This window comes from Sciurus vulgaris (genome assembly GCF_902686455.1).
Source record: "Sciurus vulgaris genome assembly, chromosome: 14".
In the NCBI taxonomy this organism is placed as follows: Eukaryota; Metazoa; Chordata; class Mammalia; order Rodentia; family Sciuridae; genus Sciurus; species Sciurus vulgaris.
In genome coordinates this window covers 74,224,349-74,244,001 of record NC_136475.1, presented here as the reverse complement: position 1 = coordinate 74,244,001, position 19,653 = coordinate 74,224,349, and the positions used below count along the sequence as shown (strand labels likewise).

The 19,653-nt window shown below is 48.3% G+C and overlaps 1 protein-coding gene across 3 annotated transcripts in view; it reads right to left on the bottom strand.

Moving 5' to 3' along the window:
• The window catches only part of GALNT14 (polypeptide N-acetylgalactosaminyltransferase 14), a 202,617-nt gene extending 187,212 nt beyond the window's left edge, over window positions 1–15,405 (bottom strand). Inside the window, exon 1 of one of the 3 annotated variants that reach the window (XM_079109966.1) lies at window positions 14,514–15,405. In XM_079109966.1, coding sequence (XP_078966092.1) covers window positions 14,514–14,642 — 129 coding nt within the window. In that variant the 5' untranslated portion in view covers window positions 14,643–15,405. Of the gene's footprint in view, window positions 1–13,915; window positions 13,958–14,513 lie in introns of those variants that run through there. The other 2 variants (XM_079109968.1, XM_079109967.1) reach the window with 2 other exon arrangements.
• Between the last annotated feature and the right edge of the window lie 4,248 nt (window positions 15,406–19,653).

Genomic DNA, 19,653 nt, shown 5'->3' with positions numbered 1-19,653 from the left:
AAAGCAAGGGAGTGCTGAGTTCAGATTTCACTAACTCTCCCCTTTAAAAGCAACGGGTACACCCTGAGCAGTTAAAGCCCTTAAACCCAAAACATTTCACTGAACAAAATCCCCAGTGAGTAGTCTGTTTCCAACTGAGGAAATCTGTTTACTTTCAAAGAGTCTCATCTTAGAACAAAAATAAGCAAACGACTTTAGTTCCAAACTCTTCCTCAATTTGGTTTCCATGGACCTCTGATCACGCTTACTGCACCCAACCTCGGGAACCCCCCTCACCCCGACTTGTGCCCACACAACCTCCCTTTATCTAACTCCTACGGACTTGACCTCCTGTCCCACAGGAAGATACCCTAGATGAGGTTCTGTCCTAGATTGTGTTGGCCATGTCCTCTCAACTGCATCGCAACACTGTGTAGGTGTTGTAAGATAATGAGGATACCTGAGTTTGCTCTCACCGCATCCCACCCACCCATGCCCACCAGTCCTAACCCAGCCCCCTAACCTCAGCAGACCCTGATGATCCTTCCAGGGAGGTGATACGTGTGAGCTTAGAGCAGAGATGTCAGGAAAGTGCCCATCTTCACTTTTTACCAAAGCCTGTGTTCACAGAAAGAATAACAAGCCCAAAGGGTGAGGGGAAATGCAATCAATGCCTTTGCGATGGAGAGAGAGAGAATTCCTCAGCGTAGAGAAAGAATGGGAAGCAGCTGATCCTGAGAGTGGTGGATGTCCCAGGGGGCAGCACAGTCCAAGAAAAATGGCAGTGTGGTATCCCTAGGAAGGCCAGTCCTGAGGCCTGGCACCACCAGGAACCCAGTAGCAGAGGGCCAGCAGGATGAGGGCTAGGTCACAGACTTCACAGCCCTGAGGGTAAAACCTAGAGGACGACAGGCTCTCCCCACACTGCCTGGCATTGAGGGAACTTCCTGAATCCTTGTGAACCTGTAAGTGGAAGAGCAGTGCCCACAGCCAGGGGAGAACAGGAGCTTAGACCAAGTCAACTCAGAAAATAAGGAAATGCAGCAAGACGTGAAGGCTTCATTTTATGAAGGATAAAGCACATGAGCTCATTATGAGCAAAAGCATTACCCAACACAGGGCTTCTCAAACTTCCACTCCACACAGCTCACCTACAGATCTTGTTACAATGCAGATTTGGAATCAGGAGGTTTGGAGCAGCCTGAGGTTCTGTCATTCTTAACAAACTTACCGAGACACCAACACCCTTGGGCCCATGAACCACACCTCAAGAAGCAAAGGTCTAGGTCAGGGGCTAATAAACGTGCTTAATAAAGAGGCAGACACTAAATATTGCAGTTTGTGGGTCATGTAGTCTCCATTATAACTACTCGAGTCTGCCATTATAACATGGAAGCAAGCCACCATAGACAATTTGTAAAGAGTGTGACTACTTTCCAATAAAACTTTATTGATAGACAATGAAATTTGAATTTCATGTAATTTTCATCATGAAATATTTTTCTTTGGAGTTTTTTTCCAACCATCTAAAAAGGTAACAAGCATTCTATTCTTATCTCGCAAGTACAAAAAAGGGTTGAGGAAATTAGGGCTGGATTTCATTCATGACCATGACCTGACCCCTGGTCTAGGGTACCCCAAACAGCATAAAACCCCCTCAACTGATTAAATCAAAGTGGGATGCTCAGGTAGCCTATTTTCAATTCCTTTCCCCATATCCTTGCTCTTGTGTTATGTTTCTGAAACAACAGACACTTTGGAGACAAGTGGATCCTGGCAGCTGCTTCTTCAAAAAAATCACTAAAATGACTTTAAAAGACGGCCCTAAGTCCTTCTTCTTCTAATAAGAGGCCCTGTGGAATAACAGGTTCCTATTTTAGTGAAACAGCTTTAAGGATGAGCTTAAACTTCAACCACAGTTCTCTGAGCTAATGGAAGAGTGACGTGACCAGGGGAGGACAGTCAACCTTGCAGAACAACTCCAAGTCAATTCAAAAGCAACCACCTCCTGTTATCCCCACAAAGCCCCAGAAAGATTCTCTCCATCCCCTCGGCCTTACAATCCACTTTGATTCAAAAGAGAAAAAAGATTTCTATCCATCTTGAAGTCCCTTCTTCCATTAAGCAGTCATCTGCAGAACTAGTTCTGTCTTTACCATAAAGCAGCAATGCATCCTAGAGTCCAAGGAGGAGACAGAGGTGGCCTTTGAGAGCCACTGCGCCACACTGCACGACTCCCTTAGGGTTTGCCCTGGGAAGCAGAGCAGAAGCCTGGCTCCAGCCCTCCCATGTGACCTTGCACACTAAACAGGGCTTCACACACAGCAATAACTTTGCTGGATGAATGAATGAAGTTGATCCAGTATCTTGGTATGCATGGACCTGCCCACCCTGTCCCCACATTGCACAGATGCTCGAAAGGGGAGACTTTCAAGAAGTTCCCCCATCTCTCTCACTGTCACATATCCCAGTGACACTTCAGCCTGGGCTCCAATATCATGCGACCTGTCTTAGCTCCACCACTTATAAGTTATTGGGCCTTGAGGAACCTTCTCAGTAGAGTAGGGATAATCAATACATCATCCAAAGATAATAGTCAAAAGAGAAAAAAATTAATAACTGGCACTGCTCAGCACTGTTTGTAGAAAAGCACCTGCCTTAAACAACCAGTATGACTATCCTGGCACACGCCAGCTGAATTTCAGCCTGCTGATCTCATGGGGCAGTTGTAAACAATGCACAACAACCCAGGTAAAGCCCGAGCCCTTCTTCTAAAACAGACTAACACTCCCCCACCCGAAACCTCTTCTTTCTGTATGAACTCCTGGCGTACCACGGAGGTCCCTGGTTCCCCTTCTCTCACCTCAAGCTTGGGATGAGCATGCCAAGGCAGAAGCAGGTGGAACAGGAAGAGTCACGTGATCCACCTGTGGTGCATACTGGAGCTTCCCTCTCCAGACATCCTGCAGAGCTCCCAAGGGCTCCTTCAGATCACCCTTCCACAGTACTCAGAGCCACCACGGGCAGGAAGCAGATGGCATCTCACATGGCAAAGGACACACAGTCAACCTAGTTGTAGGAAGATGCCTTATCTGGTGGGAAAGGATGGAGGAACACAGGCCTCCCTGAAGAACCCACATGCTCATCCCTCCTGAACCCAGAATAACAAAGGCCAAACCTCAAGTGCCACAGAAAATTTCCTTAGGGATTAACCCCAGTACCAATGTCACAGAGGGACCTGTGACTCCTCACCCCTCACCACGACTCTCTGCCCAGGGAAGAGACCTGCATCCAGCCCTCAAACAGTCCCTACTCCCTCCTGAGAAGACCTTCCACATCGCGTCAAGGACCCACCGTGTGACACTCAACACATGCCAGCTCTCTCAAACCGCTTCTGAGAATGAAAGGAAACAAGAAAACGATTCAGTGGCAGCTCAGTAAATAAACATGCTTACTTTTACAGGGAAATGGGACGTCTTGGCACAGAAAGAGAAGAAATGGCATGCTATAAAAAGGGACAAATGTAAAAAGTAGAAAATACCGCAAATGCAGCTTATTTATGGTTAATAGCAGGTATTTGTTTTGAGTGCTAATAATCTAATTAGCAGTCAATCCGATGCATCCTCTATTATCAGCTGATCTATAATTACTGCTCCATGCTGAGTATTTTCCCCCAGCACACGATAGCTTTCAACTCCTCAGCACAAACAACCAAATAATTGGTGTGATTATACTAGATACAGGACGAGTTCTCTCCGAGGGGTGATGCTGGGGAGTTTTTCGCCATCCACCTCGGCCTTTTGAGCACCTGTTTTGAGCACCTGTTGACTAAATCCTCACTGTCCCTTCTGCAATCAGTGTGGCGGCATTGTTGAAGCCCCTGGGTACTCCTAGGAGATGACACTTTGGAACTTCCTTTTTTCCAGTGTAAGCCTAGAGCTCTGCAGCAGAGCAGTGTTCAGAAGGGACGTCACATAGTGGTAGGAGCTCACATTCCTCTGAAAATGTGAAGATTTTCTCTACCAATGTCATTTTAAAATCACTTGCCCCGGAAGAGACAGTCTCTGACACACAACAATTTCATTCAGTAGTTTCTGATCTAAACAAGATATGGATAATTCTGGGAGGCAGTACAAACGCAGGCTCTGGAGGCTGGTTGCTAAGGGAAAGGTGTATTCAAATCCTCACGTTCAAGAGACCAGTTTCAGTGTGACTGCGGGGAGAGAAGCAAGCTTGGGGTGAGCATGGCGAAGTGGAAAGAGAAGGGGATCTCGGGGGCCAGACAGGTCTGTGTGGCATCTAGATCCTCTGCTTGTTGATGGGCAGTCTGACCTTGAGCAAGTCACTTGACTTCCTCAAGCTTTAGTGTTTCTGTCCTGAAAAACAAAGATAGCATGCCTTCTGCATAGGGTTGTTATAAAGCACAGATGACAAAGACAGTGAGCACCCAGCTCCCAGGAGGGGCTCAGGCTGATAACTTCCTGCCTTTTTGCCTGGACCCAAAAAAAAGAGAGGCTGGTTTTGTGCAAGTCAGTAGCTGGTGTCATATAATTGCATTCTCCGCCATTCAGCCTGCAAAAACATGGTAGATTTTAACCTATAAACATAGGTAGATTTCAGCCCTGCCATACCACAGGGCAACTCTACCAAAGTCCTATGAGTGCCCTCTTGCTGCCCTCTCTCACTCCTAGGACCTCCATCTTCCTCTGATCTGGCACCTGCATGGTTGGCCGGAGCCTGTACCACCCCTGTTGTTAAATGTCCCCCTGTCTGCAAAAGAGGGGATGATTTGGGAAACTGCAAAGTCAAACCAAGACCTTTCTCCAAAGACTCTCTTATTCGGGGAACAGAAACCAGTGGTTATAAAAAGAATGGAGATTGCTGCTAGGCTCTGTCCTTAAATGAGGTGCTAAAACCTTAAGTCACACTCCAGTCACACACTCAGTTCAGATTTTTCGTTTTGAACTTCCTGTTCAAGTGGAATACACACAAAGAGAAGAGAACACTTATCCGATAGCTCTTCACAAGATGAACACTCCTGTGTAACCCACCCAGATCAAGAAGCCAGGCAGCACCAGGTCCTGCAAAATGTCCCCCTGCCCCCTTCCAGGCACTAACCCCAGGCATGAGCAGCCAGGAAGCCAACTTCCAACACCAGAGATCAGTTTTGCTTATTTATACTTTAATAAATAGAACCCCACCTGGCTTAATATAACTTGTGCACTAAGAATGGATTTTACATTTGCAAATATTTGAAAATAATGACGAGAATAATATTTCGAGAGATGTGAAAAACACATGAAATTCAAATTTAATCATCCATAAGTAAAGAGTTTTATTGGAACATAGCCATACTCACTCATTTACATATTGTCTTTCATACTACAACTTCAGAACTGAGTAGTTACAAAAGAAACAATATAAACAAAAATATGTGTATTTACACACACACACGCACACACACACACAGATATGTTTGTATGTATTATTTGGCCCTTGACAAAGTCTGCTGACTTCTTGGAATACAGACAGTCTGCCCTTGAGTACATACGAATTTGTTGGTTTGTATCTAGAAGAGAAATTGCAGGGTTATAGGTATATACAAAATACGTTCAGCTATAGTAGACACTGCCAAGAAGTTTTCCAAAATATATGCTCAGTTTTAAGAAAAAAGCTAAAACCTGGAGCAGAAGCCATAGTCTCAGTTTGAAGAGAGGCAGGGAGAATTACAGAGCTGATCTGATCCAGAAATGAGCAAATGATGAGAAAGTCATCAGGGCCTCTGAGCAGAGAGGGAAAGGAACAGTTACCTTGGTTTACATTTCTTTTCAGTCCTATTCCACGTAACAGTCTTTAATAAATACAGCACCCCTTACTGTTACCAGGCTAGAGAGATGTAAACAGGAGTGAAAAGTTAATGCTTCTGCCCAGGATCTTAGGGTGGAGCAAGGACCTGTCCATCATTAACCTGCCTAACAAAAGTATCACCGTGAGCCCTCTGGTACCTTACACTAATTGCAGACCAAATGCTCAGGAAGACACCAGCAGCTGCCTGACTTCATGCTTCCCTAAGTTTAAGCACACACATTACTCACACCCAACCTCCAAACCAGCCTCATGGAGAACCAGCAATCTGTCTGCCAGGCAGAACTGAGCAGTCAAGAGTCAGCCTTGCAGGTTAACCAGCAGTTAACCAGCCCTCTGCAGGACAAGAGGTTGCAGCTGAAAGGATGCTAAGTGTCTTCCCGAGCCACTTCCCTGGAGTCATTTCCCCTGCACCTGCCTTGCATTTCAAACAGGATGCGTTAGGGTCTTTCAAATGACATTTTTTCCTCTTAGAGGGTAAGTGCTTCTGATTGTTTAAGGACCACAACATCATGAAAGAGATTAAATCAACAGTTTCTGTCTTAATTTCACAATCCTGTTGACTTCTGAGCCACTGCAGGCTCCTGAATGACAGTGAGCCTCCTTTCCTGCTGTCAAACTCGGCAGGGCAGCTCCCAGCACAGGACAGAGCTGATGCATATGAGTGGGACAGTTTCCATCGGCTTCTCACACCACGGAGTCTACAACTTCAGTCCCAAGAAGCCCCAACTTCAGCGCTAAATGTGGTCTCCCCTGGAAGAAACCCATAGTCCTCCTGACCCTCCAGAGACAGGTTCTGTATTTCCCTTAATCCCTTCCTCACCTCCATTTCAGAAAAAAAGCAACTCTGGTGCTTTATCAAAGGTAGAGCACCGTTTCTCAGCAAGAACACTAGTTTTTTGTCCATATGAAAATATACATACATACACAAACATACATACAGTATATATTTCATTTATCTCTGGATAAAGAACCAAACCACAAGTTTCGCAGGGCCATAACAGAAACAGCACGTGTTTTATAATCAAGAGTGGGCTCAAGACCATGTGCTGGTTAGACAAGCTTGCCACTCTCCTCCCTCTTCTTTATAACCTCGGATCCCTCACACTTCACAAGAGGGGAAGAGCAACATCCGCCTCACAGGAGTACAGTAAGGATCAAATGAGGCATCTGTGAATATAAATGCTTTGTAAACCGTAAAACATCACAGAAACGGTGCAGGGAAAGAAGCTACCTCTTATCTGCCTCTCCCTGCTTCACCCTTTAATTAGTGAAGTCTTTCAGCCAGCTCCTCATCTGGCGAAGACCACCTGCCCACCATAAGGACATTAGTCAATTCGGCACCCAGCTGTCAGCCATCAATCGACCATCTATTAATAGCCAATTATCTGGGTGGCTTAATTAATATGTGCCTCACATGATCTGATCTCCCCAAGATCCTGGAAAACAATGGGCCTGAAATATAAGCACCCGCTAATTTTTCAATGGCCATCAAAGAATTTGGCATCCATTCTGCCTGCATGGCAGCTGCAAGTGACTGGTGCATAAATATTGATTGGACCAGTCCCTCTATGGCTGGGGGAGAGAACATTCTAACATGAATGGTTAAAGTGTTCTCAGAGGAATACAAGAAGCCACATAAATCTTCAGCCCAGACAACTATGGAAGAAAACCCTAATTTCCAAGCCTTTGTGAGGACAGACACAAGGGACAGCGAACCTATGGAGAGAGCTTGTCAAGATGGGACGGTTCTACCGGCTCTGTGACGCTTCCCCACTCTCCTGGCCTGGAATGAGATGCAAAATGGGCTTACACAGCAGGGTCCTCAGGCAGAAGGCAGACAGGGCGGCTGTTCTCTTCATTGGGGCCTTCAAACCAATGGCAGGAACATGCGCGTGTGCTCTGCTGTCCTGTGTTTCCTTCAAAGATCTCTGTAGTGCTCATGGTTAAGAAGACAAGTGACACAAGGAGAATTTAATTATTTTTTTAAGGGTCTAATCTTGTCTCCGGGAAATGGTATGCAGGAGAGGCTTTGTACTTGAAATCAGCTTTGTCCAGGAGGCAGTGGATCAGATGGTTCCTTATTTCCAGAGATAAGGGCTCCTGCTGATAGAAGACTGAATGGCTCAGAGTGGCCCAGAGAGGCAACTTGCTTCCTTCAGAAAGAACTGCCTTTGTGTCTAGAGCGGTGCTGCGACTCTAGGAACCTGCAAAGCAGGCTGCTCCTGACCTTGGAGCCTGCAGGAAAGTAGGGAGCTCCTGCAGAGCACAGGGCCAGACACCACTGTCCCTCCAGACTCTCCAGGGGCTCCTGATGCAGCAGCCCAGGGCTCCCGGCTCTACTGCAGCACTCGTTTCTTTAGGAGACATGAGTAAGAGGAGGAGGAAGAATGTGATGAAGCAAGCGGACGGTGACAACAGAAATGCAGGAGGAGAGAGGACGCCCCGGTGACATCGACATTTCTCGCACCACGGCCATCTCTTCCTCTCTGCCCCCAGCAGCTTCCTAGTGCTCATTAGGTCCTGTGATGGCAGCAGCTGCTGCCAAATGCAAAAACAGCACCCCAGAAGGTCATATCAGGCCATTTATTCTGAAATACCAAAATACCAGAGCCAGCAAATTTCAGAAGCTTCTGCAAAACTCCCCAGGGTACCTGTGTGCATGTGTGTGTGTGCATGTGGGGTGTGTGTGTGTGTGTGTGTGTGTGTGTGTGTATCTTCATTCTTCGAGATCCCAAAGGGGTTCTTTCTTAATCAGCTCCACATCTGAGGACTCAGAGACTGATTTATTTTTGGGTTAATCTAGCGTTTCTGGTAAAATAATTAAAAGATAAGTAATAGACACAGAGTATCTGTGGTATGATTATTTATAGCCATAAGGTCTCCTTCAGAATTATTCACAACCAACCCAAACTGGCTCAGACTGTAGGCCAGCAGGTGGGAGGCAGGCCATACTACAGTGTGCGGCTCCCCCTTCACAGGAGAGGAGACTGAGTTACCCCTAGCACAGCCAAGGGCAAAGAGAGACACCCGGGCAGTCATGTACATGAGAAAAAACTGGAAGGTAACACCATGCTTGATTCTGACAGGATGGGAGCTGTGGAGAGGGCCAGACTGTCTCCTGCCTCTAGTGAGCAGTGGGGGTCTGAAGGCCAGGGCGGGAAGATGCTTGCCACCTAGTTCAGTATCACTTGGGCCACGGGAAGAGCCAGCAGCCAGCTGCAGAGGGCACATCCAGACTCACTTTCCCAAACAGATGGCAAGGCTATCATTCTGGGTCTCTGGGGCGAGATATGCGAAAGCCATGGCAGGGTTCACACTCTCCCCAAAACACAGTGGAGCCAAGGATCCGTCCCTGCTTTCCAATTCAGACTATTTTCCAAAAATGCATCAGGGACTTTGAGACACTCTGGAAGAATGACAAAACTGTAAACATTAGAAATCAAACAAAGGCACAAGCAACACATTTCTTCAAAATTGGTTCCCGGGAGCCTGATGTGGATGAGATGCTTTTGGAAATTTGGGATGGGGAGGTGTGGCAAAGGAGCTCATCAGATGGTGTGGCGACTAGGCGGCCCAGAAACCCCGGCCATTAGGCATCGGCCAACAGCAGTCTTGTTCTGTCCCTGTTCCATTTATAAATGAACTTCAATGAGTGGAAATTAGCACTTTTAAGTTTCACAAACAGACAGGCAGCCCTGAAGAAGAGGACTCTATGAACAGACTGGAGAGACTTGTGACAGGGCCTTGAAGCTCCCTTCCTTCCTGCTTTGCTCCTGATTCCCTAACTTGAGCAGGCTTCATTTTGTCATCTGGGGTTAGGAAGTGAGAGGGGAATGGCTGATCCTTGTTTCCAGAAAACACCAAGTCACATGGGAGAACGAGGGTTAAGGAGAGCAGGTCCTCCCAGGCCAACTCAGAGATCCCCGGGTCCCCAGGATAGGACCTCCCGCTAGGCCTTGGGGGAGGGAAGCCAGAGTGGGCAGGGACATGGGCAGAGACTCAGCACTGAAGAACTGACTCTGAATTCTACACAAGCTCCTGGTCCTTGGGACAACCCAGGGTGGGCCAAATATGGCCCAAGGTGAATTTCCCACCATCCTGATGGAATTGGGCATCCACGTTTAAAAAATAAATAATAAATAAAAGCTTGTTGCTATCTGGTAAGTGAAGACTTGCTATTTCCCAAATAAATAAGAGTCCAACCTGCCATTTGTTTATTTCCCAGACTGCTGCAGGAGCAAGAATTGTTCCACACCACCAGGTGATATCACCTGTGACACCTGCTCTAGGGAGCTATGTTAGAAGGGAGGACAGCCCCCTGCATGGCCATCAGCACAGCAAAGCAAAGGCCAAGCATGCATCTGATACTGGGATGCTTCTGCTCGAGCCAGAGTCAAAATTCCCTGGACAGCATCCAATGTGCAAGTACTGAGCATCAGTAGATTAATAGGGTCTCCCTCTAAAATTCATAACTTTTTTTTAATGGGAGAAATTATCTACTAAATGGGGAATAAAATAACAGTGTCATATACTTAAGGCACTAGTGATATGCAAATGCTACAGAAAGACGAGCTTTTTCTAATAGCATTTGCTATATTTCTAGTACAGGACCACTACATTTACATGGGCCTGAGGCACTTTATTCAAAGCCTTTACGTTTCTAATACCTTCCTCAAAAATTACCCTCAGGCCTAAAATTCTTTTGCTTTTACTAAGCTCTAAGCCCCTGGACTAAATTTAGTTTCTTGGAAATAAGAGACAAATTTGCTTTTTTTTTTTTTTTTTTTTTTTTTTTTTAAATTCTGTCAGTTATTAGATAATTCTCCAAAGGACAGGAGGAAGAAAAAGAAATGGCAACATTTTTGGGGTCCTTTCAGTGATATAGTATTTATCTTTAAAATACAGTTTGAATTAAAACATTAAACTTGTTACATGATTTCCAATTAGAAATTAGAGCTTTGCTGAATAATTTGGGAATGAGGAACCAGTATTAAAATCAAATCAATATTAAAAAGTCAAATTTAAAGAAATCTTTATTTGAGCTATTAATAGAACCAACCCTTCTTAAAACTAAGGGGAAAAAAGCCATTAATTTTCTTAAACTAGGAATGTGGCATGCCTTCCTTAGGTCACTTGAATCGTGACCAACGAGGCATAGGTTGAATAGGACCTACTTTGAAGAGGTCATTTCTAGGTAAAATGGGACATATCCTAGCACAGTGAGGAAAGAGAACAGGAACTCAAGAGTCTGAAACCAGACCAGAACCAAACTGCCCCACAGAACCTAAGAGTTGGGCAGTCCCCAGCCCAGAAGCCCTCTCCCATCTCCACTGGAAGTCCACAGCTCTTGCTTTGGAAAATAAGCTAGCCCTCTTCACTGAGTTGGTCCTGGGGCTCCAAAAATATTACTCCAAAGTAAAGGTCTCTGAAATAAAGTCTCTCTCTGAACTTTTTCTATCCTCCTGTCTTCTGCTTGCCCCCCATTCACCCCACCAAAGGCAAGCCATAGAAACTAGAATTTCTCTTCCCCAAGGTGAGTCATAGAAACTAGAACCCCTTTTGCCCAAAGCAAACCAAAAATCTAAAAATATTACTCTAATCTCCCCCACCTTTCTGTCTTAGAGATTACCATAAAGAAATTCTCTAACCTATCTTGTCTGATAGATCCTAAGACCCTCAGCCCAGAAGGTCTGGGAAGGAAGAACACCCAACAGAAAAGCCAAGATAAATATAAGTAGGTCTTCCTGCTTTTCCCACTCCATCATATCCCTTTTGTCCAGTCCTATTTCTAAACTGCTGCCCAATCTCCAATCTCCATCAAATCTAAACATAAATAGTTTGCCCTAGGTTTGGAGGTCTTCACTCTTGAAGGCTCCTATGACATATAAAACTATGATCAAATAAATTTGTTTTGCTCTTCTCTTGTTAACCTGCCCTATGTTACAGGGGCGTCAGTCATGACCCTTTATGATGGTTAGGAAAAGGCAACCCCTTTTTCCACCTCTACCCTGGAAAGAAACCTCAGTAGCATAAAAACTTCCCCAAGACTTTGGCATATCAGGGCAAAAGTTTCCCCATGACTATGCATGAGCATTTCCTAGTAAAACCTAGTGTACTGAATTCACTGGAAACCTGAATTTGGTCTTTACAGGCAGCAAGTGTACCATCTGAATTCCTATGGTTAAGGGAACAATCTTTGCAGTGACAGATGATTCCTAAGCCAATGTTGCTGCAAGTATAGGGTCTCACCACCCATCAGAAGGACCCTTCCTGGGAGGGTGCATTCTGAAAAGTCAGAGAAGCCCCCTGACCTCCGAGGGCAGAGGACTTCCCTCTGAAGTAGTTCCTGTCTTAGCACCTCAAAAAGTACGCCAACCCCATGCAGTCCTCCAAGAGTGAAGAAGTTCTGGACAGTGGATGGGGAGCTCACACTGTCAACATCTCTAACCTTGCTGTATCACCCCCAAGTGCAGACCCATGCAGGAAAGAAACACAGGGCAGGCAGTCACCAGAGTGATTCCATTTCATTCTAGTCCTGATGCTCCTCCCACTTGAAGAGACTTGCTAACTTGGGCCAAATGTTTGTCACTCAATCTCATCTGCATGAAAGTATTACCTCCCTTATGTGGTTGTTGTGAAAATTTAATGAGGTAATATATGTGAAATGGAATCTGTGAATTTGTAAAGCACTACACAAATGCCAGCAATTGTTACTAGCTTGAGTGCATTCGTTCACACAAGCTCAGGTTCAGAAGCACACTTGAGAAGAATAAAATTGTCATGCCAGGAGGAGAAGAGGTGGGAAAGGATGGACAGAGAACACACAGAAGGAAACAGATCTCTTGTCCCAGATCCCTGGGGTAAACTAAGAATAAGTAAGCATAAGGTAATGAGGTTCAACTCAAAACAGAAAGTTCGTGTCCCTGCAGGCATCATTAACTGCATCACAGGGAGCAGAATCACCTAGGGAAGCAGAAGAAAAAACTCTCTAGATCCGAGGTGACTGAGAAAATGGACGTGGTGCTATAAAAGCTACTTAAAGTCACCGACCTGACCCTGTCCCTTCCCTGCTTAACATCCACCATGGCCACTAACAGCACAAGGTCCTACCCACAAGGTCCTCCCCAGCTTGACCCTTACATACCTCCCTGGTTCAGTGGCCACATACTTTGTGCTCAAACTACGCCAAACTCACACAACTGCTGTGTCATTCCTTGAGCCTGCAGTTAACCTCTACCTGGGATGCCCTCCTAACTCTTGGCAAACCTGTTCCTCCTTCTCAACTCTGTTCCATTATGTTCCCCTCCTGTGGGAAGCCTCCTGGGGCTCCCATTACACCCAGTGCAATGAACCATGTGAACCCTCCAACCTGCCTGTCCTGGTCAATGACGAATGAATCCCCTATTTCCAGGGAATAAATTCTGCATCTCTGTACCCATAACACCTAGCACACTGCCTGGCACAAAGCAGGTACTAAATAAATGCTTAAATAACAGCTGAACATTGGCAAGATTCCAAAACATGAGTACCCAGGGGACTTGGCTAAAAGGGGAATCTGTGAAGCAACTTGATTTAGCGCAAAGATTCCGAGTGTGGAGTTCAAACCATTAAGTTAAGCTGAGGCAAGTTACTAAAGGACCCTCAACCTGCTTCCTAATCTAACAAATAAGTACAACAACACCCGATTCACACAACTACTTATGAAGAAAGCAGGCACATAGTAGGACTTCCATACTTATTAAGGGGACTCACACCACTTCTGTTTCTCACTCTCCAGTTCAGACCATATGCTCCTCCCAGGCTTTTCTCCAGCCCCTAGAGGACGGCCCTGGACCTAGTTTATAACGTTGCCTGGCTGCCAGCAAATTCCCCAGAGACCTCCCTCTGTGTCCCACCGCCAAGTCTGTGCTAGAGAAGGAGAAAGAGGCCCTGAAGCTCAAGGGAAGAGTGAGCCTGTAGGGGGAACCTTCCCGCTCCTCTCAGATGCACCAACTGGGCGGGAGTTGGAAAAGCCACTTGGATTCCCATTTTCCCAACTCCCCACCAATACCAAGGCGGCTGTTCTTACAGGCTCTTTAGTGGTGCTTCCGCACATTTAACTTCCAATGCAGCCGAGGGACTGGGGAATATTTGTAGCAACAGGCCGGGTGGGCCGGGGCGGCAGAGGCTGCAAGGCGCTCGCCCGCGACGCTCACGCGCGCGCAGCGCACCCCGGCCTCCGGCCTCCCCAGCTCGAGCCTGGCAGCTGCGGGAAGGAGGTCAGCACAGCGGCCAGACTTCTCCCTGGCCGGCGGTGCCACCCGCCCCGAACGCCAGAGACCCTCTGGCTGCGCCCGCCGACCGCCAACCCCTGGGTGGCTGGTACGAAGCGCCCCCTCTCCGCGGGACCCCGCGCGCCGCTCAAGTTGGGAGCCCCGCTCCGCCCTCGAGCGCGCGCGCCCACCACCCACACCCGCTGTCCCTTAGACACACCACGGGTCCGAAGACGCCCGTAGCACGTTAAATTCCAGAAACACCTCACAGTGGCCGGATCTGGTGCCTGTTACCTGCTCGCATCACCCAGACCCCCCACCCTGGCTTCCCGGGAGGCGGCAAACCCCAAGCGCGGGCTTCGCGTCCTCCCGCAAGCCAATGCCCCATGCCCAGCGCGCCGCCAAACCACGTACCTTGGGGGTCCGCACTTCAGGTTCGGGCGGCACCTCCAACTTCCTCTTGGTTACCCAGAAGAACAGCAGCACGGTGATCCAGAGCACCCCGAAGATCGGCAGCGCCAGGCGGCGAGTCAGGCGCCGCATGGTCCCCTTTGCCTCCTCCTCTCCGCGACGCGACGTCCCTGGGGCACCCCCCGGCGGTCAGGGGCGGCGGGGCAGGAGTCGCCGAGAGCGCCCCTCTCTGGAGAGCGCTAGCCCCGGGAACCCGGAGGAGAGCGGCAGGATCCTGCAGGGCGCCCCTCCGGCTTTGGAGTGAATCGATCCGGGTGCGGGGGGCGCCGGGCGTCCGAGACTAGGCAGGGAAGGGCCGAGGGGCAGTCAAGGCGGGCGCCGGCTCCAGCGGGAGAAGCGCGGTGGCTGCAGAGATGCTCCCCACGCCGCCGCCGCCGCCGCCGCCGCCGCCTTGCCCAATGCCGCGGAGAGAGGAACTGACTGGAGCGGCGGGAGGGCGGAATCCTAGGCTGTGCCGGGCACCCCCGGAGGAGCACGAGGAGGAGGGAGGGGAGGGAGCGCGGGGTAGGGCGGGCCCGACCGACAGACCGACTCGGAGGGAGCCGAGCGGGCGCGAGTCGGTCTGTGCGAGGGGGCGCTACCGCCGCCCGCCGACCGAGGCGCACCGTGCTGTTGAGGGGCTACCCGCGCAGAACCCGGGGCGCAGCTCTGCAGCCATCCTGGTTTGGGGTGGGACAGGAACGGTACACCCAGGACGCGCGCCACACCAGCTGCGAATTGAGTCTGAAGGGCCGACCCGACCAGGCGGGTCAGTGCCTGGGAGGAGTTCCCGCCTCACCACCCGGGGGCTGCACGTGGCGCTCACACCAGGGTCCGCCCACCCGGAGCGGTCACTGGGATGGTGGGACTGGTAGAGTTACTGCCCCAACCCGGGTTCACTTGCCTAGCCTTTCAGAGCCAAGGTCGAGTTCAGCCAACACCTCAGGGTGTTTTATGCATACGTGCAGGTGCCTGGCAACTTTTTCTGCTTAATGGAAAGCTGAGCTGGTCTAAATTTAACTTTAAAGATAGCCTCTTAAAAATTAAGGTGCAATTATCTCCCTGAAGGGTTTTCTCTTCCTGTAAGCATCAGAGCTTTGTGCTTGCCAGAAAGGGGCTGCAAAGTTGGACTAGCCACACAGGGCTCTTAGAAAGTGATCCTGGGCAGGAGAATGCTGGGTGCAGAGGGTTATTTTTTAATAAAAAGCCCTGTTCCCAACTGCCCCAAGGAAGAACATCCTCTTTCCTCTTGCAGACGAAAACCACTTAAATTCTGAATCCAATTCCAACAAGACCTGGGCTAGGTTGGTATAATGGAAATATCACTAGACTAGGGGTTCCTGATCTAGCCCAGCCAAGTCGACTGTGTGAATCCTGGGTAAGTCCTTTAGCTTCCCTGAGCTTTGGGATTCTCATCTGTAAAGTGGGGAGGACAACAGCTCCTGTGACAACTGAGTGAATAGCTGTGAACTCCTAATGCAAGGTGCTGATGTTATTTGAGAGCTCAGAGGGAAATTGAAAACCTTGCTCTGCCTAGGGAACAGTGACTTCTAGAACGGTCATTGTAGTGGCAGGGACGCTTGCCTCAAGTCTCTTAAGGGGCGCATGAAGAACCCACTACTGCCAGCCACCATTCTCCTTGCCTTTTTCCCTGCAGGGTAAGTATAGGGGAAGCTTCCATACCTGATTGCAGGTAAGACAGGTGTAAATCAGTAGTCCAAAATTCTTTATCTAGTGAGATGGAGCCCCCAAGATATACTCAGAAATGGAGGAGCCTACACTAAGCCTCCAGTGTTTGGTACCTTGTCTTTCAGCCACAGAGCAGATCTGCCTCACAGCCTCAAAAATCCTTGACCGAGCTATAGAGAAGTTTTTAGTCAGGAACAGTCATGGAAATCAAACAGCCAGAAAAGCTGAGCACTCTTGCCAGCCCATTTCCAGCTGTAGCTGAGCTCGCAGACAACCACACTGAACTCTGGGGATGGTCCAGCACTCGCCTTTGTTAGAACCCCATCCACAGAAAGGTCGGATAGGCTCCCTGGTCACCACTTTGGCTGGGCCAAGATCCAGGTAAATCACTGTCATGGGGTGGGGGGGGGGGGGGGGGGACAAGAGGACCCACCCCTGCAGCATCCTGAGTTCCCTGGGTCTCTTCCAGGAGCCTCCCCCTGGACCTGCAGGCCTAGGCCTGCAAAGCATTCTGCCACAGACTCTGCAGGGGACCCCCAGGCAAGCCGCTGAGCTGCTGTCAGCTCCAGGCAGGAGCTGCAGCCCCAGAGTCCATTGCTCAGTGCTTTGTGATGCCGCTTCTGAGTAACAGATGGCAGACAGTTACACAACACCACCGCCAAGCTTTGGAGATGGTGCAGCCCCACACTGCCTGCTGCTGAGGTGCTGAGGTGCCTCATTCTGACTGTTTGGCATATGGGGAAACCAAGCCCTGGGGTGCGACAGCGCCATGTGGGGCCTACAATGCCCAGGAGAGTGGAGGTTTCCTTTCAAGGTGCTTGCTTCTTGAATTATCATTTTGTGCTTCACTCATGTGGGGAAGATTCCCTGGGCCTGTGGAAGCTCTCAAGGAATCCAATTTTACTACGTGCCATTACCTGATCCAGCCAAAGGGCATATTAGTCATTGTTATCAAACCAGTGACATTAGGATTGAAGTAGATTTTAGGTGGGTCTTCAAACATCTGGAAGCCAAGTGAGTCTCCATGCAGGGCCCAATCCTGTAGGTCTCTCCCAGGACCCAGGCTATCCAGGGCTCCTTCAGGCTCAGGAAGATATTTAAAACTCTTTAATAACCAGCTTAAGTAACACAGAGCACAGTTGATCCCAGTGGGGGATTAGCTATCATTGGTAATTAATCCAAGTTACTTTTTTTTTTCTCATCACAGCCAATATGGGGAGCAAAAGCTCCTAGCAAAAGATTTTAACGTGGCAGAAAATGAGAAAAATTAGTATGCTCTGAATGAGGACCATCCCGGAGCCTGAAAACTGATCTACCTCCCTGGGCGTGATAGTCTTGAGCAAATTCCCCATTTCTCATGGTCTCAGTTTCCCCATCCAGGGATCTAACCTTCCCAGTCCCTGGATGAGGACTCTGCTCCACTCCTGTCGTTGGCAAGTTCTGCGTAAGCTGCTCTCTCCTCACAGCCGAAGACATTAGAGAACAAATTGGGTACTGGAGCAGATGTGAGTCATTCATGTTAGTATAAAAACTATGGAATAAAACCCATTATGGCCCCGGAAAGCTGTGTAAAGCAGCATATGGAGCAAATGTAAGCTGGAAACAGGAGGAAGCTGTGAAGTCCGATGCATATGCTCCCTGGCGGCTTTGCTGTGGGTTTTCACACTTTGCTTTTCATTTCCTTTTGCTGTCCTCCTGTCACTCTCGCTCAGCTCACTGCAGAGGCAGCACCTTTTGTTCCTCTCGGATCAGGTTTCCCCCGAGTCCCTCCTGTGTCTGCCCTCTGCACCACTTCAGGGAGCATGTGTGTGTGTTCCTGCGCATGTGGCTGTGTGCTTATCTTGCCATCATCTGCACATTTATAAGACCTGTCACAACCCAGTGAGATGCCCTCGGTGCCAGACCAATGAAATTTCACCCACAGAGGCCCAGGCAGTCCTCTGTGGAGGTCTTTACCTTCCTGGGCCATAGGGATAGGTAAGCAGTGGTTGGGCCGATGGCAGCACAGTGAAGAGATGAGACCTACATGCTGTCCCATCCCTGGCAAGCTCCCCAGCAGCAAAAAGAGCAGCACCGAGAATGCAAAGATGCCTGCCTTTATTCCACAGCCCTCCAGGAGCAAGTCCTTGGCCAACCCCTGCCGTCGGCTCTGCTCAAGTTCTCCAATGGTAAATAATACATCAGCCCCCTTTTCCTCTGTGTTCCTCTCTCTTTTCTTGTACATCCTGTCAAAACTGCATGTCCCAGGTTTCCTGCAAGGGCTTTTCATACCGTGAGGGTGGAATAGTTTAAGACAAGCAGTAAATGAGTACGTGCCATTATCAACCCAGGACCCCCTCTTTCTGCCACATGGTTGCATCTTTGTCGACAGAATAAAGCCAGCTGACTTCTCTCTTCCTTGATGAGTACATGAGGGGTTTTTTCCAAGGGATATCTAAAGGGCCTAACTGCCACCTTTCTGGATCTTTCTCTATCCACTACACAATTTCTTTCACCCTCCTGCTACCATCAACCCTTTTCTCCACCTTTTTTCTTATGTACCACTGTATAATTTGCTTCTTCAAATGGGATTTATATCTTTGCATTTCAAAAGCTTGCTTCTTTCATTATTTTGAAATGCTCCAAACTTTCTTTGTTCCTCACCCAAATGCCAAGTGTAAAATTTCCAGTTGATGCGATGATAGGTCTTTGCTGGTTGTGGAAAGTGGTTTGATCTTCAGTGATGGTATCCTGCATATCAATCTGAGACATTGTTCCTTCACCCCCACAGAAAATGCAAAGTTCTAGCATAAAGGAATGACCCAATTAGCTTAACAAAAAGTGAAAGAAAATTCTTTAACCTGAATTATCTAGAGGGACTCTGAAAGAGGAGAGCACATGCAGAAGAAAAATAGAGATCTGAGGATGGAAGCCGTGCCTGGGTTCCCCATGTCAGATGATCAAGTCTAACCGCCCCTGCATCATCTCTGACAGTCCAAGACAGTTCTTGGTAGGCTTCCACATGGAGGCCTGAGTCAAAGGGGACAGAAGAGCTGAAGTCCCAGAAGGAACAGAACTATGTGGGGGCCTCTCCAATCTAACTGGACTGCAACCAAAACAGAAACCAAGCATGCCCCAGGTGCAGATAGTGGCAAAACCAGAACAACTTCTGGAAGCCAATGACACATTGTCACTAGTGGGTGTCAACAAATTGAGCAGGGCAACCCAATGCCCAAGTTTGCTTGGGACCATCCTGGTTTCTGCTCATTATTAATAATGCCCCTTTCACTTTCAAGAAACTCCTATTTTAGGCAATAAATTAAGTGGCCAGTCTAACAGGAGGACACCCAGTGATGTTTCTAGAAGGAAGATTGCTTTCCTTAGATGACTGAACATATGACTCTTTGCTGTTTGTTTTATGTGTATACTGAGAGTT